General features: G+C 47.8%; 1 protein-coding gene across 1 annotated transcript in view; it reads right to left on the bottom strand.

Moving 5' to 3' along the window:
* Pou2f3 (POU class 2 homeobox 3) overlaps positions 1 to 16,515 on the bottom strand; it is an 89,940-nt gene that overhangs the window by 43,453 nt on the left and 29,972 nt on the right. The window contains 1 exon segment of the mRNA XM_051156255.1: positions 13,120 to 13,154. Coding sequence (XP_051012212.1) covers positions 13,120 to 13,154 — 35 coding nt within the window.

Here is a 16,515-nt window from a genome sequence, read left to right on the forward strand (position 1 = left end):
TATGTGTATGGGTGCTCATGTGCCACAGCTCACATGTGGAAGTCAGAGGACAACTTTCTAAGATGAGTTTGTCTTCTTTCTTTTCTTTCTTTCTTTCTTTCTTTCTTTCTTTCTTTCTTTCTTTCTTTCTTTCTCTTCCCTTCCCAAGACAGGGTTTCTCTGTGTAGCCCTGGCTGTCCTGGAACTTACTATGTAGACCAGGCTGGCCTCGAAATCAGAGGTCCACCTGCCTTTGTCTCTCGAGTGCTGGGATTAAAGGACTGCACCATCACAGCCTGATTTTTTTTAGTTGTTGTTTGGTTTGGTTTGGTTTTTCGAGACAGGGTTTCTCTGTGTAGCCTTGGATGTCCTGGACTTACTTTGTAGACCAGGCTGGCCTTGAACTCACAGAGATCTACCTGCTTCTGTCTCCTGAGTGCTGGGATTACAAGTGTGCACCACCATGCCTGGCTAGTTGTTGCTGTTTTTAAACTGGAGTCTCACATAGCCCAAGTTGGCCTCAAACTTGTTATACAGCTGGGAATGTTCTTGAACCTCCTGCCTCCTCAGTCCCAAATGCTGTGATTACAGGCTTGGACCCCCTGCCGAATATTTCTTTTCATTCATGCTCTCTTGGTAATGAGAAAATAAAATGCCACTTACCAAAATGATTTACCTAAATATTTCAGAAAACCACTCTCTTAGGTGCAAGAGAGGCGTATCCAAATCTATCAAGACTGCAACATCTTTCTCTTCATCGCTCTAGTAGCAGGCTGGGTTGTACACAAGGACATAGGTAAAGGAGATTCAGGGAGACCAGCAGATGGGAAGGCCAGAGCAGAACTGTCAGCTGGGTCCCAGAGCCTGCCCAAGGGCAAGCCTGAAGAGAAGGGTCTGTTTGGAGTCAGGCTAGTGTGAGATGATGCAGCTGAAACCAATAATGCTGCAGAATTTGAAACTCTCTAACAATAATGCCCACAAGAAGAGCATTTATTTTGTCCGCACAATTAAATTATACTTGAGTTCATTTCATTATGTTTAATGTTATTACTCCCTCCCATTTTATAGAGTGGAAACCGAGGCTTGTGATCTCATCAACCAGGTCATCAGTGACCTGGTTGCACAGCTCCTAAGAATGCAGCTAGACCTATGTCTGCCATACTGTCCTCTGCAGGGCTGGACCAGAGCTCACTATGGTAGTCCATGTACCCAAGTCACTGGAATAGACATAAAAATGCCAAAGCAAAACAAAATATGACCAGGATCCTCAGGAAATAGGTGCCAGGGGGTTTGAAGAGGAGTGTGCCATGGGAGAGAAAACAGGTCAAATCTCCACACTCAATCCAGATAGAGGCAGAGGAAGTCTAGAGGGCTGCTGGCATGCTGAGGGCAAGAGAGGCTGGTAGAGCAACCTGTATCAGGCAACAAGGGGCCCCAGTGCCTGTGAGCAGTAGGCACTAAATCAAGGTGGTTGGATTAAGTCCCCCTCTGCCACTTAATTGCAGGTCACTTTAGAATCCTATCCCTCAGTATCTATCAATGAGAATAGCAATGTTTGATGGTCATCCTCGCCTCTCCGCCCCCCCCCCCCATCTGTGTCTCTGTGTATGTGTTTGTGTCTCCATCTCTCTCCCTCTCGCTCTCTGTCACTCTCTCTCTTTCTTAGGGTTTTTATTTGTTTGACACAGTGCCTATATCCCAGGCTGGTTTCCAACTTTCTATATTGCTGAGGCTGGCCTTGAACTTCTGATCCGGAGTGCTAGAACTACAAACACGCAGCACCATGTCCTGTTTGCTGAGCTGCATCTCCAGCTTTGTTTGTTTGGTTTTTTGAGGCAGTGTCTCTTTACTATGCAACCCTGGCTTTGAACTCAGAGATCAGCCTGCTCTTTCTCCTGAGTGCTGGAATCAAAGGTCTTTGCCAATGCACCTGACCACTTAATTTTGTTACTCCACGCTTTAGGTTGGCTTCTTAGCAATCCGCTTGCCTCAGCCTCAGGTTTACAGGAATGAGCCACCATACCTGGCTTCTGCTGCACAGTCTGTCCTCTGTAAATCACCAAGCAGAGAGACACACAACGTGAGGTGACCTGCTCTCAGTTAAACTGAGCAAGCACACTGGAGCCCAGAAAATGGTTCCCAAAGCCACTCACATCACAGGGATCATGGGAATACTTTCAGCTGAAGCCATAATTCCTAGAGAATTTCTCTAAGAGATACTAGGGACGCCTCCACCGCCCCCACCCCCTAGGAAGCCCTCTCCCTCAGGGCAGAGAGAAAGCCATGCCCTGCCCTCTGGGCTGTGGGCACAACATGCAAACATGGCTCTTCTCCCTGCGCCCTTCTCACGCACAGCCCAGGGAGGCGGTAGCTCCCAGGGCCAGGGGAACCCTCTCTGGGTGGGACTGCTTCTTCACTCCCGCCCTTCACCTGGCAACCCTCCATGATCCTAAGATGCTATCTTCGCTTTCCCCACTGGCAAGCCCCAGGCAGGAGAGGTCTGCAGGAGTTGGTAGGGAGGCTCTGTAAGTGTGGAAAAGTACCGGCCATCAAGTGAAAGGCTCTGGGTAAGATTTGATCAGGTAATCCGGAGCCTCCTTTTCTCTCGTTTATCCCTGCTTTTCTTTCTCAAACCAGCCTGACTTGGTGAGAAGTCAGACAGGCCCGTCTGACACCCGAGGTCCTCCACAGGGAAGTTAGGAAGCTCTGTGACCTGTAGTTTCCCCAGCTCTATAATGAGACTAACAATGATTACCTCACTGGCTGTTGTAAGGGTGAAGCAATCTCAAATAAGCTAGAACCTATGGAAAGTGCCCCGTACACATCCACCTAGGCCGAAACCCCAGCTCCAAGCAAGTCACTCCACCTCCTCCAGACTCACTTTCTCCAATCCTTTTTTTTTTTTTTAATAATTTTATTTTATTTTATGTGCAATAGTGTGAAGGTGTCAGATCCCTTGCAATTGGAGTTACAGACAGCTGTGAGCTGCCATGTGGGTGCTAGGAATTGAACCCCGCGTCCTTTGGAAGAGCAGACAGTGCTCATAACCACTGAGCCATCTCTCCCAGAGGACCTGAGTATTATTCCCAGCTACCACATGGTGGCTCACAACCATCTATAGTGTGATCTGGTGCCCTCTTCTGACTACATGGAGACAGAACCCTGCATACATAATAAACAAACAAACAAACAAACAAATGTAAACAGAGAACTCAGAGCAGGGCTCCTGCCTGCACTCACTATGCTACCCTCCTCTCTAAAAGGAAGTCTTGGCTTACTCAGTATTGAGGGTACCTGGGCTGTAAATAAGAAACATCTGTTACAAGCCTTAGGCCAACACATCAAGTATAGCTGGCAGAAGGGGACAAATATTCAGTTCTCTGAAAACTTATGCGTTTATTGTTGCTTCCCTGTCCAAGCTTGGGGAGGCTTAGACCAGAAGATGACAGATCCCAGAGAGGGAGAGGGTATGATCTTTTTAGAAGCAACTGTAACCTGAGCAATCTAGTATAAGTCCAACCTAGAAGCCATACACAGAAGGAGAGATGCTGGTTTGCCCTTCATCAGAAAGCATTGAAGGCTGATGACTATTGGCAGACCCCTGTATGCCAGAGACTCTTGAGTACTATATAGATCTGCGTTCGTTCTTTTTTTTTTTTTCTTGAGACAGTATTTCTCTGTGTAGCCTTGGGTATCCTGGACTCACTTTTTAGACCAGGCTGGCTTTGAACTCACAGAGATCCACCTGCCTCTGCCTCCCAGAGTGCAGGCTGCATTCATTCTTAAGACATTGTGGGAGCCAGGCGTGGCAGCACATGCCTGTAATCCTAGCAGGCGAAGTAGATATGGTTACTGATTTCAACGATGCATGAGAAAACTAAGGTATATAGGAGTCAGCCAACAGGACAACCTGGCTGTGCCTCGCCATCAATCCACCCTTGCAAGACAAGCAGAGTATCAGGGTGACAGAACCACGGACCGGGAGACTCACTGGCCCAGCTTTCCACCTGGGTACCATGGATAGTGTAGCATGGAAAAGCCCTTTCCCCCTCACTGCCTCCGTTTGTTCACCTATAGACTGGGGATGATGCCAGTTACCTAACAGGGTTTGTTATACTTATTAAAAGAAGTTATGTTCGTAAAGCATTTCTTTCTCGGTGCCTGGAATATAGTCAAATGCCAATGAATGTTATATAGGGTCATTTAATCTTGTCAATTATCTTCTGCCTGAAAACGCTGCTCCACCCCTGCCCAGTCACCCAGTCTAGCCAGCTTACTCTCTGTGGAGGTGGCCCTGGCTTACATACTCTCCATACAATGACTTCTTCTTCCCCTTCCTCTTCCTCTTCTTCCTCCTCCTCCTCTTCTTCTTCTCCTCCTCCTCCTTTTTTTTTTTTTTTGACAGAAGATTTGAGATGAGATTTCATGTAGCCCAGGCTAACTGTCACATTACTATTTTGCTGAGGGTGACCTTGAACTTCTGACTTTCCTGCCTCTAGCTCCCAAGTTCTGGGAGCTGAGGCCCAGCACTGTCCCCATGCTGGAATGAGAAAGCACTGTTAAACATGAGCACTTTTGGAAAGGTGAAGATTGGCCCTTTTGCCAGCCATGCTTGGCACTTTGGCCTGAGGCTGGGTATCAGCTGCTGTCTGTTTGTGGCCTTGGCAGCAGGCTCAGTACTAAGAGGACTTAGCTTTGCAGACAGCAGGGTAGTAAGCGACAAGAAGGAACAGAAGCAACTCCCAGGTCCTCTGGTGTTATCGCGCTGGCATATTTAGGCTGGATGGCAAACTGCGTTCTAGGAAACAGGCTGTGTTTTATTTCTGTTTTATTTCTTAGGCTGTGTTTCCAGGGCCGGGTGGAGCCCCCATGTCTCATTTCCTGTATCTCTGTGTAGAAGAACAACAGCCAGAGGTCCATCTGGCTCTGCCTCTTGGCACAACGGAAGTGGTATTCCCTTGGCAGGCTGCAATCAGCTCACTTGCTGATGTCTAAAGGGATGATTTTTCTGGCTGTCTTACTGATAGGAGGCTCCACTCAACTTTATTGGACAGTCTGCATTCTAGTTGTATACTGCTGCGGGACACAGAGACAAATAAGAAACATTTGTTCCGTGTCACAAACAGCGTTTGCACTCTCTTCAAATGCTCCCACTGGACACTTGCGTTGGCAAACAGCTAGTCTTTAATCACAAAACTTATACCCCAGTTCCATCTTCTTTCCCCTCTCTCTTTGGCGGCCTTGTGAAGGCAAGGCTGGCTTCAAACTCCATTTATTCCCGAGAATGACCCTAACTTATGGTCCTCCTGCCTTCACCTCCTAAGTGCTGGGATTACAGGTGTCCATCGCAATGGCCAGCTCTTTTAAACACGTGTGTGTGTGTGTGTGTGTGTGTGTGTGTGTGTGTGTGTGTGTGTGTGTGTAGGCCAGAGGTTGGTTGACATCAGATGTCTTCCACAATCACTGTCTACCTTATCTTTTGAGGCAGGCTCTCTCACTCCCTCACAAGTGTTTGCCAACTGGCTTGACTACTAGGTCAGAAAGCTCTGCCTGTGCATTAGGTTACAGATGAGAGCGGCCACGCCCAGATTGCTTTCATGGGTTCTGGAGATCCTAACTCAGGCCCAAGGGCTTATTCCGGTAGGCTGCACCAACTGGAGCCATCTTCCTGGCCCATTCACACATTCAGTCCTTACTCTCCCCAGGCGTGTTGCATTTCTATTTTAAATTTTGTTGTTGTTGGTGGTGGTGGTGGTGGTGGTACACACCCAATCAGGGCTTCACACAAGCCAAACAGATGCTTTGCCACTAAACTACGCTCTCAGGCCCAACTTCCTTTTTGATTAAAATGTTATTTCTGAGCCAGAACCTTATCCTGTAGCCCAAACTGTCTTTGGGCTCATGATCCAGCTTGCCACAAACTGGAGAGGCAGCCTCCTGAGGGCTTGGATTACATGTGTGCACACAATGCCCCGTTCCATGTTAAATGAGAACATCTGTGTTGCATTTTGCTTGATCTTAACTGTTCTCGGATGGGACCACGCACTGTCTGCATTTATGCCCATTGAGATCAGAGAAGAATAAGCACACCAGCATTTCATTAATCCCTTGAGGAATGCGCCCAAGAATTGGCTTGCTGAAAATTTGTTTTAATAGTAAATTTCTTAGCTTTCTCCTTTGTTTCTTTGTTTTTTATTTTCAAGGCAGGGTTCCTCTCCTAGCCCTGGCTGTCCTGGAACTCGATCTTTAGACCAGGCTGGTCTTGAACTCAGAGATTCATCTGCCTCTGCCTCTCCAGAGCTGGGATTAAAGATGTGCATCATCATATGTGGGCTTTTTAAAGATTTTCAAAGGGCTTTTCGGAATCTTGTAATGCTGGGTCTGGTGAGGAAGTGACTTAGAAAGAAGTGTGAGTAGCCAGGCACTCAGAAGGCAGAAGCAGGAGGACCACTGTGAGTTCGAGATCAGCCTGGTCTACAAAGCAAGTCCAGGACAGCCCAGGTTACATAGAGAAGCCCTGTCTTGAAAAACAAACAAACAAACAAAAAAGTGTGAGTAGGTGTGGAGCCTGGCTTCTTTGGACGTCCTCTTTCAGCTCCGCCTGGTGTGTGTGTGTGTGTGTGTGTGTGTGTGTGTGTGTGTGTGTGTGTGTGTAAGTCTGTAATTCTGGAGTCTTAGGAAGCGTGTCATGGCTATTCATCAAAACCCTATTTCCAATATAATCCTGGCAGGCTCCACCATCTATTTCCTCTATCTCTATTGCTTTGCTGCCTTGGACTGGGGAGGGATATTATGTGCTGGTATTCTGTAATCCAACTCTGCTTCATAGAGGTGTCAAGTTGTGCTTTAGTGGCTCCCCTTCTCTTCCCTTTTATTCCCCGTGCTGGGAGCTGAACAAGGAGCCTTGTGTACACTAGATAAACACTCTACCACTGAGCTACAGCCCCGCCCCTCTGTGTACTTTATTTATTTATTTGAGACAAGATCTTGCTAAGGTGCCCAGGCTAATGTTGAACTCTCTGTAGCCCGGGGAGACTTCACGCACGCCATCTTTCTACCTTAGCCTCTTGAGTAGCTGGACATCAGGCCCAGCTACTTCTTTCTTTTATCCAGAACCTCCATCTTGGATGACCCGGCTTGCACACAGGACAGTCCTGAAGTACTGCAGCAGAGAAAATGAGAACCTGCCACTCCTCACACTCAGCCTCCTAGGCTTTCAAGCATGAGGGTCTGTGTTTCCTTCTAGCATGTTGAACCTCTCCCTGGGAGTTGTATCTGCCTGGGGGACTCATTTAAACATAGGGATTCCTCCCTGGATGCTGTATACCAAGGCTCCGCTCCTACAAACGACAATCCATGTCCACACATTAGACTGGGAGTGCCCGTGGGCAGGGCCATGCTGCCCAGCACAGGTTTGTAGAACCCAGGCAGTTCCTTTCTTTGCTCTTTAAGCTCAGCGGTTCCTTGGTACCCCATGCCCGGAACTTATTCTGTTGCCCACAGGCCCTTCCATGTCAGCTGTAGAGCCTGGTGTTGACACTGTGTCTCTCTCATGGGCCTCCCCAGAGAAGATTCTCCATCATGCTGACTCCTTAGAGGCCTTTCCTCAACACCGACTCTTGCTGATTTTAGAGAGGGTGTCCCGTGGAGCCAATTAATTAAACACTGCAAGTCTCCCTACGTGTATTTTAGCAGCCAGAGACAAACTCAGTGCTCTGTAGGGGCACAGCAGGGCAATTGCTTTGTATGAGATGGCATAGAAGTCAATGGAAGGACATAGGTGAGCCATATATAGTGTTAGTGGGCCCCAATTACTGCCAAACTGGGACTGACAGGGAACTTCTGGTCACCCATCTTGGAGGACAGGATGAAGACACTTTCCAACTTGCTTTAGCTTCTCCTGATAGCTCACAGAATTAGGGGTCTGAGTACGGTGGTACACACTTGTAATCCTGGAACTTCAAAGGTAAAGGCAGTAGGATTCAAGGCTAGTCTCGGCTACATAAGACCTTGCCTCAAACAAAATCGAACAGAAATCCTCCAAAACATTCAAGGCACCCCCTCCATCCGTCTCAGAAGAGCTCTGTTCATCATCTAAGCCCTCTGCTGGGTGCCCCTGAGTGCTGTCACCATGCCCCTTTCTATAGTGCCTCTCCCCCCCCTCACCTCCTCTGCCCCCCAAGCTTCTCTTCACTCTCTCCTCTTTAAGCTTTCATCCAGTCACCATCCCCCTTCCTCAAAGGGGATTCTGCAGTACAAATCCCGCCATTTCCTTAACTCCCATTGGACTCTCAACAGTAGCTGCCTGGCATTTGCTCTCACTGAGGACTACACAGGCCACCACCACTGCTTGTCTCCCTGCTTAGTGTACCGTCCTCTTGTTCTCTGTTGGCGGTCCCACCAATGCTCTGGACCCCCTAGCCGGAAACCTAAGAGACACATTTACCCATCTCTCTTTTTTTGTGACCCACAACCAACCTGTTGCCCTAACACTCCTGATCATATCTCAGCAGAAGCTCTCTCCGATCCAGATCTGTTCACGTCCAGTGATGCACTAGTCATGGAAAACGCTACGGTCTACGTGCTCAGGTGCTTGTCTAGGGAGCACACACCTTTGATCTTCACACCCACCCCCGCATCGCCTATACCATCATTCTCCCCATCTTACAGATGAGAGTGAGCAAGGCAGAAAAGAACACACCCAAGGTCACACAATCACATAGCAGAGACCCAGGATTTGAGCCCAGGTGAAGTGGCTCTGATGATACCGCTCATTCATTACATCATTCATTACTTCATTACATCATTCATTACAACAGCATCCCACTTGGCCTTTCCTATATCAGTTCTCCATCCATCCTCCTTCCCTTCCTCACCCCCATGTCCCATCAGTGCTCTGCCCTTGACATTAGTTACTTTGAAATGCCTTGTGATCCCCTACTTCCTGCAGGAGCTTCTGAGCTTCATGGCCCTGCACTCAGAAGCCTTCCTAGTTTGGTCCAACCCACAGCTCCGGCTTTAGGCTCTGCCGGCTCATCTCTTGATCCCCTTTAGTTCTCCCCCAAATTGAGTCTTTTCTCTGTATGAAGTCATCATTCTAGGATCTTCTATGCCTGGGACACTCTTGCCACTTTCTGCCAATCAGAGTCCCGTGGTTCTTTAGCCATCGCCTCCAGGACCGTCTTTACGGAGAGATTCTCAGGCAGTGTCTCAGAGCTCAGCGCCCTCATTCCTCACAGAAGTCTCTGGTCAGACTGTAACTTCTCTTCTTACTGAGGACACCCTCTGTCTCACATCTAAAAACAACTAAAAGCCAAGGAATCCACAGAAGGTCCCAGATGTGACTTGTTAGATCTTTTTGCCTTTGCTCCAACATTACAAAAAATTCTTTTCACTGAATATCTCAACACCAAAAAGTCTACAGAGGCTTTCTGGAGCAACCTACTTCGCCTTGCATTCTACAGGTTGACTCTTGACCCCATTTCTTATAAGAAAGTAAATAATGCCAGCTGCGGCTGTGTACTCAGAAGTCAGAGGCAGGAGGATGAAAGGTTTGGGGTCGTCAGCTATGTAGTGAGCTTGAGGATGGCCTGAGCCACTTGAGACCCTGTCTCAAACAAACGATCAAGAAGTGGAAGCCGGCCTGAGTCCGGCTCAGTCAGAATGTTGTGGGTGGTAAGCACGGTGAGAGAAAAATGGTGGTTCCTTAGCACACAAAGCTGTAAGAACCTCAGAGATCACCATCATCCACACCTCTTCATTTTATCCGTGAGGAAACTGACGCCCAGAAGGAAGAGACATACGTAAGGCCAGCAACTAGGAAAGGGCAGGCAACACTGGAGGCCAGGCCTTGCCTCCGGCTGGGCATCTGGCCTCTGCCTGCTGCCTTTCAACCTCATTGTATCTGCCCTGGGACGAAGAAGCAGGCCCTCTCGCTGCTCCCAGGTCCTTTGCCTGCAACTATCTCCTAAAGATCACTAGCTCAGCATAGCCATGCTTCATGCACAATACCTCTGCCTCATGCAACATCAGGACCACAATTCATCCAGCGCCAGGCTGCCATTCCTGGTTGTACCAGCTAGCTTGGGGCTTTGCACAGCGGTTGCACCAAGAACAGCAGGCTCTTTTACTCTGGGGAGTCTGACAACACTTTGTTTATGTCTGAGCACAGCCACACTTTCCTCCTATCCTTTCTCCACTCCCTCTACCTCCCATTTAGTCATAATGAGGTCATACTTAGTCTCTGCTCCCAGGCCTCTCCCCAAGAATGGTATGATAGATGGAGAGATGCAGAGGAGGGTTCAACAAAGGAACCAGGGGAAAATGAACTCTAGAGCCAGAGGCGTGGGTTCAAATCCTGCCCCAGCCAGTTGACCAATTGTATGACCTTTGTCAAATTGCTCAATCTCTCAGGTCCTTGCTGAAAAAGGCGGGGCTACCTGGGAGGCAGTTTCCTCACCTGTGGAGTCAGGATAGCAACACATAATTATCTCCTGGACCACGGTAGGAATGATATGAGATAAAGAGACTGCAGCATTGATGGGCCTGTGACTGTGAACTGCCTTCTCTTGATGTGAGGAACAGAGGAAGTGGACATGACCTACCTTGCAGGGGCCTATACCCCCACTGCATTCAGCCAAGGTGGGACAAAGGTCTGAGCATGTGGATGTTGCAGTCTAATGGCCTTGGAAGGACAGAGGCAGAGAAAAGGGACCTTCCAGAGGCTGTGAGTGTACCTATGAGCAAAGCCCCAGGGAAGTGTGCAGCACTCAGGCTACAGGTCTCTCCTCCCTCCACACCCCTCCGCAGAAGAAAGCTAAGTCCCACCTGTTGTTGTCAGTGTTGAGAAACCAAAGCCCAACCAGTGGCAAGGCCACACTGAGAAGATTCAGAAAGAGCCAGGAACTCCATGTGGACTGGGAGTCTGGCCCAAAGGCTTCTCAAGCTACATCCCATAGGTGACCAAACTGCCTGGAAGCTATGGCATGGTCACCTTTCAGTGTGCAGTCACCTCCTTGACTACTTACCATATCCCATTGGTAGTGAAAAACAGACTCAACCTGAGGGTCCTGAGGCCTCAACCTATCCAATACTCCTTCAGAGTTACAAAATCCTTGCATATTTGTCTTTCCAACATCAAATTAGCCTGGTTGAACCCCCCCACCCTTTTTTTTTTTTTTTTGAGGGTTGGGGGAGGGAGTTGAGACAGGGTCTAACTCTGCACTCCACCTCACACTCGGCTCACTCATGGTAATCCTCCTGCCTCCCACAGCACTGACTATACCAGATGGGGAGGGATTCCCATGTCTGCCTGGCTGGAATTTTTTTTTCTCAGATAAAAATCTGTCTCCCATGTGATGACATTGTGCAAGAAGCTGATCCTGTAGCCTTCCTTCCTAGTTATTGCAGAATTTATTATACAGCATAGGCTAGGAGTCCTTCCGCATAGCTCACCCAGATCTCTCTTTAATGGAGCCTATGGCCCCTGGTATCCAGGGCACAGGGAGAGTAGTTCGTTTTCATTTGTTGGCAAGATTCTCAGCCTTCCTGATGAATCAGGCAGGATCACTGGCCTGCCTGGGAGGTTTTGGTTTTGGACTCCAGGTTATCCTCTTGTTAATCATGAAGGATGCTTTTAGAATGAGTGGCCTTTTTTAGGACGCGTTGGTAGTAACTTTTGATTTCCTCTTCAGGTAAGAGAAGACAAGAATATATTTAATATGTGTAATGCATGTTTGACCTGGCTCCTTCCCAGATTTCCACCCGAGCCTGGAAGTCTCAGAGTACAGGGACGGAGCCTGGTGATCACCTGAGACCACACTCTGCATGCACTCACACCAAAGTTAACCAGCTGGAGACTGGCAGAAATAGGAGCAAGCACCCAGGCTTCCTGGACTTGGGACCTCCCCTTAGCCTCGCTTCCCAGCTTCCCAACACTGTCAGCAGCTCAGCCTTTTCCCCATCACACCCTGCCTGACCTTCCACCTCCCAGGCTTCCCTCAGTTTGACACCCAGAGGACATGTCATTTCCACCTTTTCCCTAGCCATTTCCGTTGATTTCTCTGCTACCCTCTAACTCCATGTGGCTCTGTGAAAACTAACTCTAACTTTACCCATGTTGGGAGACTTCCAAAGCCCTAGGTTAGTGCCTTCATCTCCCAAGCCTGGTCACATACTCTTTTTTTTTTTTTTTTTAAGTGGAGTCAAGCTTCCTATATAGCAAAGGATAACTTTGAATTTCTGATCTTCCTTTGTCTTTCTCCTAAGTCTTGGGATTTCAGTCTTGCACCACCATGCCCGGTCCCCATGGTACTGTGGATGGAACCAAAGGCTTCCTGCACACTAGGCATACCCACTACCCCTGAGCTGCTTCCCCAGCCCCCTAGTACCCCCATCTGAATGATTCTTTTTCCCTTGCCCAGTTCTCTATCAACTTTCTTTCTTTCTTTCTTTCTTTTTTTTTTTTTTTTTTTTTGGTTTTTGTTTTGTTTTTTGACACAAGGTTTCTCTGTGTAGCCTTGGCCATCCTAGACTTGCTTTGTAGACCAGGCTGGCCTCGAACTCACAGTGATCCGCCTGCCTCTGCCTCCCCAGTGCTGGGATTAAAGGTGTGCACCACCACGCCCGACTTCAACTTTCTTTCTTTTTCTTTTTCTTTTTTTAGTTTTTCGAGACAGGGTTTCTCTGTGTAGCCTTGGCTGTCCTGGACTCACTTTGTAGACCAGGCTGGCCTCGAACTCACAGCGATCTGCCTGCCTCTGCCTCCTGAGTGCTGGGATTAAAGTCATGCGCCACCACGCCCGGCTCATCTTGCTTTCAATCAAGAGCTCCTTATGGGAGAACAGCCACTTTGTCCCTTGGGGCTCCGTAAATTCCTCTCCACGATCAGATGGTCCACTTCACAGAGCCACTGAGGCTTAGTTCACACCTAGGGAAGCTCCGCAGGTAGTTAAGCCAGCTACGGACACAATGTGATTCATCCAAAAGCTGCCTGGCTAGCTGATCAGAGCTCTCTAGAAGTGAGACCCCAGCTCTGGATTGTGGTGGTGGCTAGTGACTGAGAATAAGTGCCAACAGTATAATGTTTGTCTGACAACGCCAGAATTTACCGGAGAAAGGTCTTCTGAACCAGGTTCTTACCTGTCTGTTGAAATCTAGGCCATTTCGATCATTTCCTGGAAAAAGATAACAGATACAAATGTATCAGTCCCCAGTGTAACAGAAGAGGGTAACAGAAGGAAAAAGGATGCTGAGAAGAGCTGACTTCCCCTATACCCAGAATCTTCCTGTTCATCTTATTTTCTACAGACTTAAGGAGGAAAGTCTCCTCCAGAGGACCGAGCAGCCAGGAAAGGGTCACCTTGGAGGGCAGGCTGACCTACCCAAGGTCACACAGGAAGACCCAGAGTGCCTGTTCTATCACAGAAAGTCTAAGTGCACCCCTCAGGTGTTTGCTTTGCACTGATCAGCAAGAGGGGGCCAGCTGAGACTCCCTACAGCCTGCCCTCTGGGCATCATAATCCCTAAATCCTGTCTGATATCTAGGTATCTGTCTTATCCCTCCAACTGCTCCCCCCTATACTCCACCCCTCCCAGTTTTTCTTGTTTAGTTCACCTTGTTTCCTTTCATTGTTTTTGCTATTTTAAGATGGTCAAATGTGGCTGGGTGTGGTGGCACATTCCTTTAATCCCGGTACTCAAGGGTCTCAAAACACCAAAACTGAAACACGGTGGTCAAGTATAAGCCAGGTTGGTCTCTTTCCTGAGGATACCTTTGAACTTCTGATCCTCCTACCTTCACCCCCTAAGCACTGGGATTACAACTGTGTACCACCACACCCAGCCTTTTTCTTTCTAGACAAATATTACACTGAAAAAGTAAATACGTGCTGAATAAAAAAGCTGCTAGGTGCAAAGAAGCCTAAATTAACAAGAACGTTGCTCCGTAGAGACATAGCCATAATTAATATCTGGGGTGATTTTTACCCTCTCCCCTCTCTTTTGAGACACACAAACTCACATATACATACACGTACACACTTACACAACACATACCACACTGCTACATAGACACACAAATAGAAATAATCTTAAAAATAAATTGTTCCCTGGCCTCCACAAAGTGCCCACAGTAGCACACCAACAAACCTGGGAATAATTAAATGTAATAAAACCTTTTTAAAACCACTGTTCAGGCTGGAGAGATGGCTCAGTGGATAAGAGCACTGACTGGTCTTCCAGAGGTCCCAGTTCAATTCCCAGGACCCACATGGCAGCTCACAACTGTCTCTAACCCCAACTCCTGGGGATTCAACTCTTTCACAAATGCAGGCAAAAGACCAATGTACATCAAATAAAGAAAATAAATTATTTTTTTTAAAAAACCAAACAGCTGGGTGGTGGTGGTGCACGCCTTTAATCCCAGCACTTAGGAGGCAGAAGAAGTCAGATCTCTGTGAGTTCGATGCCAGCCTGGTCTACAAAGTGAGTCCAGGACAGCCTAGGCTACATAGAGGAAACCCTGTCTCAAAAAACCAAAACAAACCAACCAAAACAAACAAACAATAAAACCAAAAACCAAACCAAAACAAAAGCCACTGTTCACTTATAACTTGCCACAGGACTTAGAGTACAATGGAATCTCGAGACACTGGTTAAATCAACAAGTTCATGGGTGAATGAACTCAGAACTTTTGCCACAGCTAAGCATTGCGTCTATCAACTCTCATTTGCCTCCCTTCTGCTCCTTTTCTGCTTTGTCTTCTGGGATTTCACCCCTTCCTCCCAGGCACCCTGAGTTCTGTTCACACAGAAACTTCAGACAGGTCCACCTGCACCCTCATCACACCGCTACCTTGCACAGCTTCAGTCTCTCCCCCCACTGGGAACAAACGTATAACCCTTGCTGCTGGCCATGAGACACACACAGTTTTCTGTGAGTTTCTTGAGAACTTAACACAAATTGGAGGCTTGAGAAAGGCCTAAGACATGGCTGGATGGGATCTAAATGACCTCCCCTCAGCCGGGAGGGCAGCGCCTTCCAGCACATTTGTCAGCCATCTCTGAGGGTTCCTGGGTGAGCAGGACAGGTTATTTCTTTACTTGGGTTTCAGAGAGGGAGGCATAGGGTGAGGTACAAGGTAGCCTGTAGTAGCAGAAGATATGCTAAGAGCAGCTAGAACCGTACAGACATACACAGGGCAGCTAAATTCAGAAGGGCCGCACACTAGCCACTGTGCTTGTGGGTGTAGACTAAAAGAGAAAATTACTTTTGTTTAAAAAAAAAAAAAAATCCGTGGGGCGATGGTGTCACATGCCTTTAATCCCAGCACCCAGGAGGCAGAGGTAGGCAGATCGATGTGAGTTTGAGGCCAGCCTGGTCTACAAAGCAACTCCAGGACAGTAAAGGCTACACAGAGAAACCCTGTCTCAAAAACAAAACAAACAAACAAAAACATCCTTTAGTCACGTTTTAAAGTCGGCCTAAAGAGTTTTGTTTTAGATTTGGCAAAAGGCAGGGCTGGAGAGATGGCTCAGAGAGTAAGAGCAATTGCTCCTTTTATAAAGGACCAGGGTTCTATTCCTGGCACCCACACTGGCTCACAATCATATTAACCCATAGGTCAAAGGTTTTCATCCTGTGGGTCTAGACCCTTTTGGGGCAGGCAAATGATCCTTTGGCAGGGGTTGTCTAAGACCATTGGGAAACAGAGGTATTTTGGTATTTACATTATGATTAATAACAGTTTCAAAAATAGTCATGAAATAGCAACAAAATAATTTTATGATGGGGGCGGGGGTCACCACAACATGAGGGTCTTAGCATTAGGAAGGTTGAGGACCACTGCCCTAGGCACTCATGTGGTATATATTCATACACATAAAGGTTTGGGTTTTGTTTTTTTATCCTCTTGGGACAGGGTTTCCCTGTGTACCCTTGGCTGTCCTAGACTCGCTTTGCGGCTGGCCTCGAATTCACAGATATCTGTCTGTCTCTGCCTCCCTGAGTGCTGGAATTAAAAGCATGTGCCACCGTGCCTGGTTCCACATACATTAAAAAAAAAAAAAAAAAAAAAGAACAGGAGAAAGAAGAGGAAGAGAAGGGTGATGAAAAGAGAGGTGATGAGGCAGCTCACTAGATGAGGTACCAGCTGCCAACACCGACCAATGCCCAGAGTTAGATCCCCTCAGGTGCACCTACACATGCATACAAATAAGGAGTTGGCAAAACAAAACAAAACGTTGTCAGCCTGACAAATATTTACTAAACACAGTACAGGTGCCAGGCACAAATCTGGGCATAGATTATCATTGGTGAAGCAGCAAATGTCTTTGGCCTTATGCTATGATTTCTGTCTGGCTCCCCTGATCTCCAGGGCTGACTGAATGGCTAATCTGGAGGTCTGGGGCTGGCTCCCTTAAGACTCTGGGCGGTGGTGACACATGCTTTTAATCCCAGCATTCAGGAGGCAGAGGCAAGTGGATCGCTGTGAGTTCAAGGCCAGCCTGGTCTGAAAAGTGAGTCCAGGACAGCCA

Source organism: Acomys russatus, chromosome 14 (genome assembly GCF_903995435.1).
Source record: "Acomys russatus chromosome 14, mAcoRus1.1, whole genome shotgun sequence".
Taxonomy (NCBI): Eukaryota; Metazoa; Chordata; class Mammalia; order Rodentia; family Muridae; genus Acomys; species Acomys russatus.